Genomic DNA, 17,905 nt, shown 5'->3' with positions numbered 1-17,905 from the left:
TGTACTCTCTCCTGAATGTCATCCATCTAGTTTCTCGTTCTGAACACTGGCAGCAGAGGGGTACCAGTGAGCGTGGCCGATCTAAGGAGACTTCGCACCTCCTCTCTCCAGACGCCTCTCGTTGTAACTCGGAGGAAAGAAGCTTGCCGCCCTGTCAGTTCTCAAGCACGGAGAGAGCACATCCTGAAGATAAACAGGTGAGCTAATTGATTCAGGAACTTGGAACATCGGTAAAAGACCTGCATAGGTAAAAGACATTTCTCAAATAGTCAAAATGTTTTCATTGTTGAGCAGATCAGAGGCAGACTAGGGCTGACAAAGATGGATTTTTATTCATGTTAGTTTTACCATTTTTAGATTTGCTTTTCAACAGAAAAAATTGCTGCATCTTGTTTATTTCACATTTTATAAGACAGAACAAGTTCAACGCTGATCTGGATGAGCAGCTGAAGATGAGGAGATTGTTGATTGTGTGGTCTTCAAGAGAATGAACAAATGAATGAATGCATGAATGTTGGAACTTTAACAGTGAACCTGTCACATCAATTTAGAGCAGATGTTTAAAGAAGTTAACAATACAATGTTGTTTGCACTAAAGCCATGACTTTGTGGAAATGTAATGATAAGAATAAAAAATAATAATAATAATAATGGGAATTTGTTGGAATGTCCGATTTAACCTTACTATTCCTTATATCATTATTTATGTCATTCTTAAAAAAACCCTTCCCATCTCCAGGGCAACAGCTCCGACAGTCCGATGCCTTCCACTTCAGAGTCCAGCACCCCCAGTGGCCGACAACCTTCTTCACAGCCCCCAACCCACTCTCACATCTCCTACTCTCCGCTTGTGTGTCACACACACCCGTCCGCTGGTGAAGGCGAGGATGAACAAGGTAGCCCAGGAACCACGAGGCGGGACAAGTCCATTTGGGAAACCCAAGAGGGGGTTGCAGGCAATAGAGCTAGTGAGGTGGGCCGATACCCATCTCCACCTCGACGCTACCCCTCTGAGCCGTTCCTGGCCTCCCAAGAGGATGACCACAGCCCAGATCCCTCTGGTCCTGTGGAGATGCTGACCTTTGAGGCGGCTGTTGCCTGCAGTCTGGGACGCTCAAACACCATAAGCTCAGGCCGGCCGCGCTTGCGAACAGGCTGGCAGGTCCCTAACGGACATTTTCGGAAGCGTCTGGCTCAGACAGCCTCTGTTTCAGGCTGTGATCCGCTCAGCGACACAGAGGAGGATGACAGGTGCTAGGGACAGGAGGCACAGCATGATGGAGGAGGGAGAATCCCAAGGAGGTGTTAGAGGTGTCAGAGTTGAGATCATGTGACTCTTTTTTTCATCAGTGTTTTGAGGCCATGAGTCCTAAGAATGTAAAACATGACTCCAATACAAATAAAACTAAATTAATTTTTTCTGAAACTGTAGTTGCCAACTCACAGAGAACACTGAAAATATTGAAAATAAATAAGGTCTATTTCCTGACTTGTACTTGATGATAGAGAGTAATAACACATCAGACAGTTACAGATGCAGAAAATAAATGAATGCATTAAGTTATTTTGCTTGTGTTAATGGATAATTTCATTTTGAATATGTTTCTAAATGATTCTGTGTTTCTCTAATCAGTATTTATATGTTGGGTGTATGAATATGTAACTACATTTTCTTATACATCATTTGTTTTGTAAATTCATTGTGATCATCACACCATTGATATTTATTGGACCAGATCAAGACACGAAGCCATCGTGAAGAGGCAATCATGTACTTTACCACACAATATTGATACTAATATCTAACTCTCAATAATGCTGGATTTTTCTACATTATGAATGAATGTGCTGCGGAAAAACTGCTTGATTTTTCCCTGATTGTTTTTCTTTTTGGTATTGAACGTAAGGTGTTGGATATGGATACATTATTAGAATAACATAGAAAAATGCTTATTTGTTATTTTATTCTGCATTTTTGTAGGATATTGCCTCCAATACACTTTCTCTGAAACATTTTAGCTATCCTTCAAAACAGGCAGTTTCCAGTTTAGTCTACGCCCTTTAAAAATGACTTTTTGAACAATTCTATTCAACAGAAGTGTAAAGAACTGTGTATTTTTACGATGAACTCACATAAAAGTAAATGACCCTTTTTCTTGATTGTGAAACACTGTAGTCACACCATGACACACCTGCTTCACTTATAAACGTAACTCTTTTACTCACTATATAATAATGTACAGAGGAGTTATGCTGTTTGAAACGTGCATTTAAAAAAATGGTATCAGCTCATGAGCTTTAAAGGTAAAAGAATCTTTGGAAGTACAGTATTCATTTTTAAGGCTAGTGTTTTGTTTTATTTGCCTGAGAAAGACAATTATTTGAAACTCAATTGACCAAAAACATGGAAATTTGTATCATATGTTCCTGGAATGCAAATATTTTGTTGCTTTTTATGTGTATAATAGCTGTATATATACGAATAAAGGTGTCCTTGCCACTGTTATTGGGTGTCTCCTTTATGTAGTCAGTTAAATAATACAAAATGCTTATATGTTCATTTTCAAACTGATAGTTCATGCTTTTTTTATTTCAAAGAGTTCCACACATGTTTTCTGTACATTGTTGTTATCAATTAAGTAATGCAACAGATAAACGGGCTATTGTTCTGCTCAAACACATGAGTGACTATATTTGTTACAATAATAGTGTTACGTAACAGATCGTGTCATCTTTCATTTTTGAATGAAACGGGAGATGATCAAGATTAGAACATAACTACTATGCCACTAATAATATAACCAAGCTCTGGTGCTTTGAGCTGGAAAAAATTTGATTCCATGAACACACCATTGTAATTTTCTTACCATGTAGAAAATTAAAAATCTGAACAAACTTTGTAAGAATATTGTGTACAATTACAATTCTTATACAATTGTATGAGAGATTGCTTGTTCATAGAATGATTTTAATGAAAGTACAACTATTTTGTGTTTTGTGACAAAATATTTGTAGCAGGAAGAAATTGATTCAGGAAGTATATGAATAAACATGACATCTGATTTTTTTTTTTTTTAAATGTGTTTATCAATATATAGAGTGCAATTTTTTTTTAAAATCGTGATTATTTTTCAGTTCGTGTCATGAGTAGGGCGGGACTTCGAAGCTCTCTTTAAAAGACGTAAACGATCTCCTCCAATCACAGAGCAGAATCACGTCCTGACGTCATATCCAGCGGACCGATAACATGTCGTCCGATGGAATAAAATGCTAGCAGAGCAGCAAACTGTTTAATGTTCTCCGTGAAGTTACAACGCGGTAGTTTTGCACCGGGACCGCTCATTCTTAATGTCTCACTTGCTACCGAAATACTTATTTTCTAGAAACTGTCAATTTTTAGAGAGGAATGAGCAAAATTAATGAAGGAAGCCGTCCAGCTGCTTAGCGAAAAAGTACCTAACTACGCCGTTAGCCTTTGATAGAGAAGGAGTCCTTTGTTTTGTTTTCCAGGTGGAGGTCCATGTAAACATGAGAGGAACCTATTGTGGACATCTGCTTTAAATGCAGCCTTTTTTCAGGAGTTAATTATCATGTTTATGGTATTTTTGTTTGTAGGCATTCACCTGTAAGTTTGATTTGTTTCTGGGATATCAGAAAGAAGGAAGCGTTACATTAAGACACCGAGAACGACTGGTAGAAATAAAGATTAGCTTTTGTAACTTCGGCCGGGACAGGAGACGCGAAGACATGGGTAACTGTCTGAAAACACCGACAGCGGACGACATTTCCCTGCTTCACGAATCCCAGTCAGACCGGGCGAGTTTCGGTGATGGGACAGATCCGGACCTGGAGCCACCCCCGCCATACCAGGTGAGACACTAACGCTGTTTAAATGATATAGACAGAAGACTGAACGTCGCATAGGACAAAAATGCTTTTAAGATGATCTTGACTGTCTCGGTGTTTATATGGTGCTTTTGATATTGTCTATTTTGAATCCAGATAGTCTATAAACAACTGAGTAAACAATCGGGTTTCAGAGTCGTTCTCATGAACTGTCCAGCCTCGACAGTGGGTTTCTTCTTCCTCGCACCATGGCCGCACAGAACCAGACGAGTCGGGCCTCTTCACCAAGAGAAATGGTCTGAATGTTGCTGTTTCTTTGTTCCCAGGAGCAGGCTCACATGCCCATGTATCACCCGACACCTAGTCAGGCCCGTCTGGCCACCCAGTTGACGGAAGAGGAACAGATCCGCATAGCTCAGCGCATCGGCCTCATCCAGCACCTCCCCAGGGGTGTTTATGATGGAGGGCCAGATGGCTCAGAGAAGAAGATCAGAGAGTAAGCAGCTCGCATTGTCGAGCAACGTTGAATGCCATTATAACCAGCTATATACACTATCTGTTAAATTAAAAGGAACTGTTCTGCTCATTTTAAACTGTGTTGTCCCACATTTTAAATAGTTTTAATACACATTATTACATGAGAATATATGATATAATATGGTCATAGAAGTTTTTTGTCATTATTCATCAATGACAGTATAATGTACAATGATTTAATATGTTTAATAAGTGAAGGGCCAAATTACTGACTTTTATGATTGTCAAATTGCACATTGAAAATTGTTAATCTGGAACCCTCAAAAGCATATACGTCGTTTTTGTAGCTATACTCAAAAATGAAATTGATTTGAGAGAAGCATTTGTTGATTTTAGCTGCAAAGTCAATATAATTTTTAGTTGCAGCCTCAGTATTGTGAAAATAATAAGTAATGGTACCTTGCAATGTGGGTGGCGCAGTGGTTAGCGCTGCCGCCTCACAACACGGCAGACCCGGCTTCGAGCCCCGCTCTGTGCGGAGTTCGCATGCTCTCCCCGTGTCTGCGTGGGTTCTCTCCGGGTTCTCCGGCTTCCTCCCACCTCCAAAAGCATGCGCTTCAGGTTGATTGCCCGTAGGAATGAGTGTGTGTGTGCATGGTTGTATGTCTTTGTGTGGTGCGCTGGTGTCGTGCCCGGAGTGTCCCCTGCCTCACGCCCTATGCCGCTGAGATGGGCTCCGGCTCCCCGTGACCCACTGCGGTGGTAATCTGAAGGTGACTGGCTGGCTGACTGGCTGACCTTGCAATGTGCTGGCAACACGTCTGGGGTGTACCCGCCTCTTATCCGTAGCCAGCTAGGATAGGCTCCAGCAGATCTGTGACCCACAAAACAGATAAGTGGCTGATGATGTGTCTTCAAGAAGATGGATGGATACACTGGCCCAAACACTTAGGAGCCTGTAATCTTTTCATTTGCTAACAAAATGTGTAATAAAAGTCACATCCTAATTCTTAAACAGTCATTTCCGTTTTCAACAATTCTATCAGTTATTTTTACGTTCAGTCATTCATTCATTCATCTACCACTTCATCCGCTGTAGCGGAGGGCTGGAGCCTATCGCAGCTCACTGAGAGCGTGAGGCGGGGGAAACTCCAGGTGCGACGACAGTGCACCACGGAGCCACATAGAGACACAGACAAGCATGCACTCACTCACTCCTAGGGGCAGTTTGGAACGACCAGTTAACCTGAAGTGCTTGTTTTTGGAGGAGGGAGGAAGGTGGAGAACCCGGAGAGAACCCACGCAGACACGGGAAGAACATGCAAATTCCGCACAGAGTGGGACAACAGCGCTACCCACTGCGCCACTGTGCCGCCACTATTATTAGTATTGTTATTATTATTATGTCTCAGAACTTGTTGATCATAAATGCAGAAATGCCTAACACTCCAATTAAGTACCGAAGAACTACAGACAAGTAAAAATAGTTATTGCACCCAAAGTTCATTTAAAAAAAACAGCTGTCTTTAAATTTGACACCAGAAAATGAAGCTGGATTTATTTTAAACTTTGTGGTACAAAAACTGAATGCTGAAGAAACAAAAAATATGGATTAAATGAATATTGCAGTGATTATCTGAAGCACATGTATTCAAACATAATAAAAGATTCCACCGTGCCGCCCTAACTTCAATCAATCTTTTATTTATAAAACGCTGGGAAACATCTGGAAGATCCTTTCATTTTTCATCCTTAAATATGAAGTTCTCTGTAGTCTCATGTTACTAAATCAGCTTTATACTAGTGTGTATTTAGTGTCCCTGTTTCCTGCTTTTTCAGGTGCGTGATCTGTATGCTGGACTTTGTATATGGGGACCCCATCCGGTTCCTACCATGTATGCACATTTACCACATGGACTGTATAGACGACTGGCTGATGAGATCCTTCACATGCCCCTCTTGCATGGAGCCTGTGGATGCTGCCTTGCTCTCAACCTACGAGACCAACTGATTTTTCGCACGTTTTCCTCAAGCATAGATGAAATATGGCCCCTAACACATACAAACTGGGTGCATACAAAGCTGTCCCCCTGTAGAGTGAGAAAAGCTAATACTCTTGTTTTTTTTCTTTTGCAATAATGAAAATAATTACCCTTAAGTTGCCATTCTGTGCACCTTAGCCTCAATAAGCTGGTCTTAAATATTAATTACAATACTTGGCAGGAAACTGTGTCAAGATGATCCAGTGTGATAATATTTGTGTGTTTTTCTTGCTGAGGCAGTACCCGGGGTTGATGTTGATAGTGAGCGTGTGTGTGTGTTTGATGTGTGTTTCCACTTGAGCAGGTCTCAGTGGTATTTCCCCACAATGGACTCAAGTTTACCTACGATCCCAGTTATCCACTAATACCGTTAATTAGCCTGATGCTACAAGGTATTACTTTAGAAAGACCTCATCATACTGAGCTCCTAGCCATGTCCTCACATTAATGAAGTGGCCCTACACTATCGTGATGCAAGAATGGCTTTAATCCATCCATTTTCGTGCCGAGTGTAATCGTAATCAACTCCATTGGGACGTGTCCAAGAATGACTTGACTAATTGCTTTCTACACAGAAAAAACTGACATTACTTAAAGTTTACAACTACACAGTGTACACCTAAAAGATTGATACTATGTGATATTTAACCAGACTTGAAAATGCTAAGAGTTGTCTGGAAACATTTTTTTTTGGTAGGAGGTTAAGTGTTTTACTATATGATAAGTAGCTGGCAGCCAATTTAAAGGGCTCATTTAAGAATGGTCAGTCAAATACTACCAATGCTTGCGCACACCTTTCATCTGATTCAGAGATTTGCACTTTACTTATAGGACAATAAACAATATATTAATATATGTACCCTATAACCTTGCACTATCAATACTTCATTCCTTTCTTTCTCAAGATGAAAGTTATATAGCTGGTCAAGATATTTTTGGAGCTATTGGTAGTCATGCATCACACTGAAGGATATGATCTGAAGATGTGTTCCATGAATTCTGATTCAGTAGTGTGTGACTCCCATTTTTCTGTTTCGTTTTTTTTCCCTCAAATTTAGTGAGTAATGAGACAGAAGCTTGCTACAGTTCAACGGAGATATTCAACATTGTGGGAAATGCCCTGGTTTGATCTCTTGTCAAGGGCTAAATGAGAAGGCCAGAATCAGTTTCATTATTACATCCAGCTTCAAAGCAGTGCTCAGTGCTCATCATTTAGTTATTCCACCAAATATCTTCGCAATCGTTACAGATGGAAAGATGAAACAAAAAACATATTACTTGGGCGGCAAAGGGGATGAAAATCAGATGATGACCTTGACCTTGAGAAAATTAGGTCACAGTCAAATTTCAACTTTTGTACTCTCAGGAACCAGATAAGATAGAAAAACAAGGAGAAGGCCAGTGTGAGTAAGACCAAGCTAGTACTTTGATCTATGAAAGTAGGTCAAAGCACTGGCTTTGATCTTTGACCTATGCAAGTAGGTCAGGGTAAAATTTTGAATTCAGGGGGACGTTGTTGTCCGTGACTGCCTTGGTTGTAGTTTGCATTTAGTGAGGATTTGAAAGTTAGAAAAATAATAAGCAGAGACGGTTAGCATGGCTCAGAAATATGCCCAAGTGTATATTTATGGTTTATGAAGATTTAATGAACTTTATCACCAAAGGGGAAATTCTTTTATCACCAGATTAAACACACATGCAGGCTGTTTGTGGACTAAGCTACTGATGCCCCAATTTATGGAGAGTAAATGTAACCTAAAAACAGATTGGATAAAATAAAACACACCAATGTAAAAAGTTTTAAAAATCAGAACTAGCCTGTGAACCGGTAAAATGTAGCGGTACCAGTGTGTAATGTTTTTTAAAACTGAATCATTGGGAGTACTGTACTGTACGTGGGTCTGAGCCATGCAAACTGTTTTCGCATGCTACTACAGTAGTATTTATGTTAAGCTAAATATATTGCTTCCCTCGTAGAGAAGTATCTTTTCCAAAATGCTGAAAGACTAAATTTGAGATGACCTAAAATTGATTTTTTTCAATACACAAGTCACTTTCTTCATTACACATCACATTATTTGTGATATCACACTATAATTTTTTTAAATTTATTTTCATTCACTGCAACAGTAATACTAACCATTAGCCTCATTTTTGATTTTTGGCATTGGGTTGTTGTATTTTTTCTTTGTGTTTTTTCTTTTACCTTCATATTTGTTGTAGCATTTGTGTTGGGCAGTGCATATACAAGTTTTACACTGGTTTAGACCTAATGTGCGAACCTCTTTTCCCAAATGAACTTCAGCATGTGAGAGACTTCTTTTGTGGTGTGATGGTTAAAACTGAGTTGTCAGGTTTTCCACAGAGCTTTTTCTCAGTTTTGAGTTAATTCCTAAAATTAATATTTCCTCTAAAATTGTTTTACTTCTTTCTTTGTTGAAGGCAAAGACCCCACCATTAAAAAAACAACAAAAACAACTCCACTTTCGTTGTTTATTTTAGCACACACTTTCATTTTTTTACATTGAGAAAACTCAACTGGCATCAGTCCGACATTATGGACTGGATTTGGGCCCCTGTGATTACCAGAATAAGAGATTGCAAAATATTTCAGTAGACTTTCATTAATGTAATCCTAAAATCTGGCAGCAGAGTGGAAAATATGACTACATAACAGGAGTTCTTTGTTAGACTGACGTAGCAAGTGAGCACCAGCCATACTTGTAATTATTGAAGCTTTTGCTTACATCAGCTATTAAGGAAATATAAGTAAAATTGAATGTTAGGTGTTAAATATTTGCTATGCAAATGTCAGAGTGGTACTGGAATTGCAAAACCAGAGAGCAAATCTTTGCCTGATCATGTCGTCACTTTATCCATTTCAATCAAAAGTACGCAATGTTTTTATTCATGAATTATGGGTACATTAATGTGGAACATGTGGGCTTGTGACATTGAATTTGTCTGTACTACGTGAAGAAATTTGCAAGATGCTATTCATTTCTTAGGACTTAGGTAGTGATGCAGTTAATCAGCTTTGAAAGGTTGCAAGACTTGCATGATTTAACTTTTTTAGGTCAAATTCCAATAATATTAAACAACACTAGGAGGGCAGACATTGAATGATTATGTCAAGATTTGTGTGGCAATGAATAAATACCGCCAGGATTTTTTTTGAAGGATGTCCAAAAAATAACGTAAAAATTACAAATTTATCAGAGGAATGAGCCCTCAGTTGACATTCTTGCTCATTTTATCATAAATAGGCTCCCCATAAAATAACTAATAGAGAAAACTGACATCAGAAAATAAGACTTTTCTTTGATTATGTAGAATTTTATTTTCCAACCATTAAGTCTCAGGGTGTACAAATTCAGATTTTTCTTGCAATCCCCTTGTAAAAAATTGCTGGACAGAATTCAGTGAGATTTCCCCTGTGATCTGTTAGGACTGTATAAAGATGTACAAATCACAACGGAGTTCCTCCATTTGCTTATTAAGCATACTGTATCTGGACTTGGGTTACTTTCATATCACCTTTGCTCACCCTGACCTACAGTAGGTCATATGGTCTATCTGTACCAGAGTATTGAGTTTCTTCAGGATTGAGGGCATTTGACAACTTTGGGTTGGGACATGGCAGCTACGTTCAATTGATGTAGATTCATAATTTGATTTTCATTTATCAGTCCACTAGCTTTATATTTCTTGACATAATGATACCTTTAGACATGATTTATCCTGTTAATAACATCTAATGTACGTCATTAGGGTTTGTACATCCCATGAAAAGTGACAGGAATGATGCACTCCACCTCTGCCCTGGCTATCTCGGACAGATCCTTGGCATTGAGGATAAGGAGGTATCCCGGTCTTTGGGATCCCGGAGCCACCACGATGGACAGCAGCACTCCTGCGAGCATGGTGTCATTATGATCATAAAATAATTACTGTACACTGATTGTAGATATTGAATTGAATGTATTCTTTACCATCATCCTCGTCAATCCCTTCAGGAGTCTGAACAAAGAGGGGCTCTGAGGGGTAGGAATCTGGTTCTTGCCACACCCAGGTCTCCTTGGTCTTCACATTCAGTTTGCAGATCTGCATGAGAAGAAAAAAAAAAAGTAGTAAATGCAAAGTTTGTTTAACACTATGATTTACTATTGAAAATAGATGTGATTTACCCTGTCTGGAACAAAATGGTTGAGGCCAAGGCCATAGGCATATGTGTAATTCTTTCCTGCATACTTTTCGTAATTAATTTGAGGGAATTCAAAAGCTGCAAAACAACATTACAAAGGTTAATAGTGAACTTATTTACAGTAACTTATATGTATATGTGTCTGCAATGACTGAATGAATCAAATGTGTCTGTACCCTGGCGGGGCCCTGAGAACAGCACCTCGGGCTCCAGCCAGATTGTCCCATCAGCATGCATCACAGCTGTGGCCGTGGTGTATGGCAGGCTGATTAGATTTTTTCCTTGCTCCTCCTTCATCACGCAACAGGTCCAAAATGAGCAAGTTAGAACTTAGAACTATAAGGAGCAAATTGTGTCCAATAAGTAAGACAGGTTGTTTACTCTGTGGACATCCACTGGAATGACGTATCTGCGGACCTCAGGCTGGGGAGCAATCATAGCAGCCTTCTTCACTTCTTCCCAGTTGGCTCTCAGGTTGGCCAGCCAAAGATAGTTGTACACAAACTCAAAACTGCATAGAAAATGAATATTATCTCTGAATGAATCATAACAGTTCAAATAAAGGTCCAATGTTTAGCACTTCTTTTACCCTTTCCATGCACATAGATCAACAACAATGAAGCCTTGGTCCTCATATGTGTTGATGTGGTGAAACATGCCAATGGCGGCACCTTTGAACTTCAGATCCATGTACTCTCCTGGATCTTTCTTGGCAATGTGAAACAATGTCTACCAAACATATATCAAAGGGATATGAGTGGCCGGGGCAGAGTAATGATAATGTTTAGAATTACAACAATTAAAACATGATGTTAGTCTGAGAGTCCTTACTCCTTGGTTCTCGTTGGATTCGAAGCAGTCCATGTAGTTAGAGCCTCGGATACTCCAAGCGCTGAGGAATTTCAGCAGGTTGATTTTCACAGGTGTCTCCACAAAGACAAAGTAGTTTTCTGACATGCCGAAACTGTAATTGGAAAGGGGGAAATGTGAAAATGGAATTTTTATATAATGATGAAAACATCAGATCCTAGGGTATGGAGACCACACATACCTGTGCACGTAGGAGGGTTTGAACCTTTCAGCACTGGGAAACTGGACCACCACCTTGGACTTCTCAATGGGATCAGACTTGTCTATGAAGAGAGGCAAATGTCATCTTTGAAAAAGAAGGTAAATCGTTTGATAGTGTATTGACAGTTAGCCTTGTGGGTTAACAGAAGATTAGAATAGTCATAAATACAAATTAAACATATTCCTTTTCAAATCAACCTGTGTGTTTTACATATCATTCTTACAACTGTCTAACCTGTCAGTCCCGGTTGGTCTTGGTTTTTATTTCCAGTCATGTCAAGAAAAGTTTGGATTAGAATTTTTCAGGAAAATAAGTAATTGTGCTGATATTAATAAATGATTTAATTTAATGTAATACTTAGTAATTTGGAAGAAATAACATTGTTGGGTTCTTGAAATGGGTCACAGTGATTCCTCATCCAAACCTTTCTGTGTTGGTGGAATCCTGACGATGTTGTAAGCCAGGGTAGCTCCTTTTCCCATACAGTTTCCAATATTATACACCGTCCCATCCCTCTCAATGTGAGGGTGTGCCGTCACTCCATTAATGTTGATGTAGTTACACATATCAACCTTGATAGAAAATAAAGGAATTTAATATGATTACTGAAGAGATCAGTTTTGTGACAAGACAGGTGTTTTTCTGACTGTGTACCTTCTTCAGTGTCTCCAAAGTGTCCGTGTTTACTTTAGTGATGAAGTTAGTTTCTGTTACAGCATAGAAATCCTCACCAACTGGGTAAACATTCACCAGGCAGTTGTCTGTCACCTCAACTCCCTTGAAGTAGGAGAAAAACCTGGAAAAATATTACATTTTGCACAGAGATGATGTCGAAAGTTTCTGTGTACTTAGTAATGTACTACACTTAAGTTCAAGTATTAGGTACTCAAACAGTCATGTCCATGCCACTTTCTACTTTTACACTTGACATGACATACGTATTTAAGTTTTTATTTCAATGCACTTATTTGACAGTGCATTTGGGAGGGGGGGAGTCATTCAATTAATCAATAAATCATATGACAGGATGACTACGTTGAAATTCACCCCTTCCCTCGCAATGGGTGCGAAGATATTTGGTGGACTAATGAATGAACCGACGAACAAATGGACAAACGAAAGGACGAACGCATGAACATTGACCATTGTAATACATCACTGCTTTGAACAGAAAAAAATGATTAATCAATGCATTGGCAGTTATGCAACAATATTTCATGTAATTACAAAAGTTGTTTAAATCAATCCATTAGACTTTAAGAAAGTTTCTTGAAGATGTTTCGCCTCTCTTCCAAGGGGCTTCTTCAGAACTGAAGTGGATTGATTTAAACAGCTTTGGATGACCTGGATAACCGAGAACCTACACATGCATATATTAACAGTCACAATGGATAGATCTATGCATTGAGCGCCTTGTCCTTTACTGCTTGTATAATATAGGAAACTTCATGGGGAAAGGACACCCACCTCGAGAAAATGTTTTTGCAGGGATCAGGATACGCAAAGGTTCCGAACTCAGTAATCACGACACGCTTCTCTGTGATGGCTCTCACATATGCATCCGTTCTGACAAACCTACATGGAGGAACGTGAAGAAAAAGAATCAAATCAAGTCAAAGTTTCATGCTTCTGCAGGTGAAGTTTGCTACACGCTCTAACATACAGTACATGATATAAGCAGACTGAAAAATTTCCCCAAGGGGATAATAAACAGTATGTTCAAATGACAAAACGCTATTTGTCCTTAAAGTCTTACTTCCGGTAGTAGGTGACCTGGCCATCCTTGAAGTCAAATTTGTGCATGAGTGCTTGGCCATCGAAAAGATGATAGAATGGTTCATCTCCAACTTCAAAGAGCCCAGGTCCCAAACGGAGAAGGCTTCCCCTCAGAAAAGAAGGAATCCTACCTGTGAAATACCATCATAACAAACTGTCACAAAGTACAGGAGATAGAATTGAAATGTAATGGTCTGGAGAAATACTTCCAAAGCCTGCACTGGACTCTGATTCTATGATGTCTTGTAATCAGTACACAAGAGCCCAAAATTATTTGTCTGTGGTCTATTTCTATCTGAAATATGCAAACAAACCTATGACGGTTGCTGGAAGAGGCTCAGCCAGCTCCTCACATGTCTCGAAAATTTTCTTGTAACCACCAGCTGGGTGTTCAAATCTGTTATAAAAAGAAAGTGAGCATGTCATCCAACATATCAGCAAATTTTTTCACAATTAGATTTTCTGCAAGTTTACTATAAGGCCAATTGTCTCACTGAATTTCTGAGCATTTTTATGGTAAGGAGACTCATCAGCTGTGGATTAAGCAGATATAAAAAAAATATTTCTTTTGAAAATAACATAAACCCTTGAAGATGATGAATCAAAAAAATGAGATGAGACAATGATTAAAACACAGTTTTAAAGAAAGCAAAACATGCCACCGTGTTTCCATTTTTTCTCTCCTCTTGTCTATTTGCCTTTGTAGTAGAAAAATGACATTTACCATTATAATTCATTATAACCTCACCTGCTGACCATGTTTCCCTCTTGGCAGCACACGAATCAAACTGTTAATAAATCTTCTGGTGCAGTTGGAGAAGTTTCTGGTTTCCTTGTGGATTAGGGGTATTTATTCGTTCAGTCCTCCACATAGCCCCTGCAATCTCTGCTGTAAACCTCGATCCTGACCAATTGTGTTGCAGGGTGAACAAGCATGCCATTGTGCCAATATCCTCTGTTGGATGGCTCAATGGCTGCCGCTCTCAACCCGGATTTATTGTACAGAATATTAATTGCACAGAATTGGGAAAACATGTTGCAACTGTGCATGTGATTCATTCTTTCAACTGTAACAACAGTTCAGAAGTTGTGCTTAAAGTCTGTAGATGTGCTGAGTCATTCTAAGTGCAATATATTTTATGGAGTGTGCTCAGAGAAGTGACTGTATTTATTTATTGATGAATTCAGATTATGATGTGTGATTGAGTATAAAATGTCTAACTCAATTACACTTTCAGGTTTCAGAACTACAAAATGCTAAAAAAAGATATGGGATTATGACTGAATTGGACCAAATTTAAACCTATTAGTTAGCTTTTTCAGTCCAAAAATACGACCTGATGTTAAAACTACTAACAGAATGGAGTCCATTGTGAAATAGAGAACTCTTGCTGCTATTCTGATCTTGCAGAACATGATAACACTAATTGGATGGAATGGTACCATTGATGTCTTAACTGGCTTGTCTCAGTCCTACTATAATCCAGCAGTAAGGATTAAGCTTCATGTAGCCACAAGACAAACATTGCATTGTTTCTTCCATGGGGAGAGAGATTTGTCTGTGGTGGGCTTGCTATGTGGTACCTCCATCTTGACATCTCTATTTGGAATGATTATAATTTGTAACATACATTTTTTATTATGATGTATTAATGATGAAAAATGGATAGTCACTGAATGCTAGCCGTTAGGAACAGGCAGTGTTGATCCCCTCTCTTGGGGCTGGCTTTGGCGTGGTGAGGGGGTTTGTGCTTTCCAGTGACCTGAGGGCATCGCTCTCCAGGGTAACACAATGGCAGGCTGTTCTCCAGGGTAGGCTCCAGACATACAAAGACTCCAGCGTGTCGGCGGTGGCAGTGAGGTGGCAGCCCCACCAGCCGACTATCCTGCGGAGGGCTAACAACCCACCCAGAAGAAATCCCTTTGATCGAATTCGGATCAACCTTTGTCGAAGGACCCGTGTCACCTCATAGAACGTCCAGACACTCCTACGCCCCGGAGAGCCACTCTGGGGTCGAAGGAGATGGAGAACTCTGCCGATATAACATTATCCTGGCAGGGCTCTGTGATGTACGATGGCAAGGAAATGGTGAAACAACAGCAGGTGACCAATGCTACATCTGGAGCGGTCCCGAGAGATGGACAGGCCTCTATGGCATGCCACTTGCCTTCTCAAAGGCCCTCCATAAGTGCCTCATCACAACCAACTGTTGTCGGCCTGCTTTCTTCATCAACACGGCAAGATGACAGTAATTGTTGCCTATGCCCCCAACGATGTTGCTGATGAGGATGCTAAGGATGCCTTCTTTGACCAACTCCATCAGGCTGTTGCCCAAGCCTCACAAGACGACATCACCATTATCCTCATTGACGCCAATGCCACTCTTTCCAGCAGTGATCAGTCGACAGGCTCACCGGTCGGCACAAGTTTTGCTGACAGGCTTACAAATGACAACAGTCACCGCCTTCTCCTTCTCGGCCACCACAAAAACCTCTGCATTGCTGACACTTGGTTTCCCCGAAAACTGATCCATCACTGGACATGGTACAGCCCAGATGGCAGAACCAGGAAAGCGTTGGACCACATCCTCATCTCCCGAAGCTAGAGGTCGTTTGTCACCAACTGCTGTGTGTACACAGGAGCAGAGCTTGGCAATACTGACCACCGTCTCCTGGTGGCCCAGTTTAAGTTAAAGCTGCGAGCCAACCAGCACACCAAGACTCAACCTCGCCTGGACTCCTCCCTATTCAGTGATCCAAACATCACCACTGAGGTCAGTTGCTCCATCCGCCTCACCTTCAATGTCCTGCCCACTGACAAATTGCAGACTGGCATCCAGTCAGCTCATAGTGTTCTTGGATGCTCCCAATCCTCCCCCAAAAAGCCTTGGATATCGGAGAGGACACTCCACATCACCAGTGGCACAAGGCAAGGCGACCTGACTGAGTACCGGTGACTGAACCACCAGTGCAATGTGACCATAGCTGAAGACAGAGAGAAGTTCTGGCAAGCAGAAGCTGAACACCTAGAGTCTGCGGCCAATACCAACAACATGAGCCATGTCTTCACCCTGCTGCGCCATGCCCGCAATGGTCCATGCACCAAGAAAGCCCTGGTGAAAGACTCCACTGGCAACATCACGCCACAGAAGCAAACTGCGCTGGAAAGAGCACTTCAGTCTCCTTTTGCAGTACAACTCCACCCCGGCTGATCCCACCATCCTCGCGGCTACAAACACCACAGTCCCTAGCGATGCCTGCAGTACAGATCTTATCACCAAGGAGGTCAGAGCTGCTCTGAAAAAAAAACTTAACAACAGAACCACATCTCAGTAGTAACGCCTGAGATGCTAAAATCTGGTGGTGGTAGTATTGTTAAGTGGCTCACCTACACCTTCAACAATGTGTGGGAGACAGAGAGGCTTCCCAGCGACTTGACCAGAGGAGTCATCTTACCCTTCTGGAAACTTGAGGATGACAAGCTGGTCTGCAGCAACTACAGAGGCATTACACTTCTCTCCATCCCCAGCAAGCTCTTCACCAGGATCTTGCTCACCCGTGCTGTCCCAGCCATGAGAAGCTGCCACCGTCTCCAGCTGGCTGGCTTCGTGCCTAACTGCTCCACTTCAAACCACATGTCTCTCCTTCACGTGCTCATAGAGAAGACCTATGAGTTCCGCAAAGATCGCCATCTATACATTGAGTTCATAGATCTGAAGGCTGCCTATGATATTGTCTTCAATCCTTCACGGTGGAATATCCGACAGACCCTAGGAGCACCACCCAAGATCTTTGCCCTGCTCAAGCTGCTCTTGAGCTGCACCCATTGGTTCGACGTCATTGTGGTTGACCTTCGTCAACAGGAAGGTAAAAACTCCCTGTTGTCAGAGGTTCCTCCTGCACAAGTCCTGCTGACTACTGACTGAGTGTTAATCCATTAACCCACACTGCTGTTACTTTCTGTTATTTTGTTTGCACACTTCAACAAAATCCAATGAACAAAATCCAATTAATATCATTCTTAGGAGGTTTCATCCACGTCAAATTGTCTTCATCCGTGGATTGAGCGAGCTCCAGTTTGCTTGTAACAATTTACTGAGGCCGTGACAGTTGCAGGTCTATCTTTCTCCATGTCAACATGAACACAACAGCTAATGAAAACTGTGTGAACTCGTTCACAGCTCCAGCCACAGTGACAATATATGAGGTGAACAGTTGACCGGTTTAGGCATGTAGGATAAAAAGACAGGTTTCAATTTGAGAGTTTAGGGTCCTTGAGTCTCTGGAGCAGAAATAACTTGATTGAAAGCAGCAGAAAAAGATTTAATTTGACTTGTGATTTATTTTGTTAAATAAACATTTAACACACACCTTCTCACACGAGGCATTCTCCCTCGTCTGTCTATCTTATCCGGTTCCTGAGAGTACAAAAGTTAAAATTTGACCTCAAGGTCAAGGTCATCATCTCATTTTTATCCCCTTTCCCGC

The 17,905-nt window shown here is 40.7% G+C and overlaps 3 protein-coding genes across 3 annotated transcripts in view; 2 read left to right on the top strand and 1 right to left on the bottom strand.

Moving 5' to 3' along the window:
• LOC137611871 (voltage-dependent R-type calcium channel subunit alpha-1E-like) overlaps nucleotides 1–2,494 on the top strand; it is a 55,152-nt gene extending 52,658 nt beyond the window's left edge. The window contains exons 43-44 of the mRNA XM_068340010.1: nucleotides 31–197; nucleotides 740–2,494. Coding sequence (XP_068196111.1) covers nucleotides 31–197; nucleotides 740–1,258 — 686 coding nt within the window. The 3' untranslated portion in view covers nucleotides 1,259–2,494. The remainder of the gene's footprint in view (nucleotides 1–30; nucleotides 198–739) is intronic.
• A 690-nt stretch (nucleotides 2,495–3,184) lies between these two features.
• Nucleotides 3,185–6,571, top strand: LOC137612708 (RING finger protein 11-like). Its single transcript, XM_068341371.1, has 3 exons — nucleotides 3,185–3,870; nucleotides 4,173–4,342; nucleotides 6,163–6,571. Exons 1-3 carry the CDS (start codon nucleotides 3,748–3,750, stop codon nucleotides 6,332–6,334), a joined length of 465 nt encoding a protein of 154 aa, XP_068197472.1. The 5' UTR covers nucleotides 3,185–3,747; the 3' UTR covers nucleotides 6,335–6,571.
• Nucleotides 6,572–8,854: 2,283 nt separating this feature from the next.
• Nucleotides 8,855–14,243, bottom strand: rpe65a (retinoid isomerohydrolase RPE65 a). Its single transcript, XM_068341370.1, has 14 exons — nucleotides 14,166–14,243; nucleotides 13,732–13,814; nucleotides 13,398–13,548; nucleotides 13,109–13,216; nucleotides 12,296–12,437; nucleotides 12,066–12,213; nucleotides 11,621–11,702; nucleotides 11,401–11,533; nucleotides 11,159–11,298; nucleotides 10,951–11,080; nucleotides 10,746–10,860; nucleotides 10,553–10,647; nucleotides 10,358–10,469; nucleotides 8,855–10,278 (listed from the first exon to the last, which is right to left on the bottom strand). Exons 1-14 carry the CDS (start codon nucleotides 14,174–14,176, stop codon nucleotides 10,133–10,135), a joined length of 1,596 nt encoding a protein of 531 aa, XP_068197471.1. The 5' UTR covers nucleotides 14,177–14,243; the 3' UTR covers nucleotides 8,855–10,132.
• Nucleotides 14,244–17,905: the final 3,662 nt, after the last annotated feature.

This window comes from Antennarius striatus, chromosome 18 (assembly GCF_040054535.1).
Source record: "Antennarius striatus isolate MH-2024 chromosome 18, ASM4005453v1, whole genome shotgun sequence".
NCBI classification, from domain to species: domain Eukaryota; kingdom Metazoa; phylum Chordata; class Actinopteri; order Lophiiformes; family Antennariidae; genus Antennarius; species Antennarius striatus.
The sequence above is the reverse complement of the archived record's forward strand: the minus strand, read 5'-3'. Positions and strand labels throughout refer to the sequence as shown.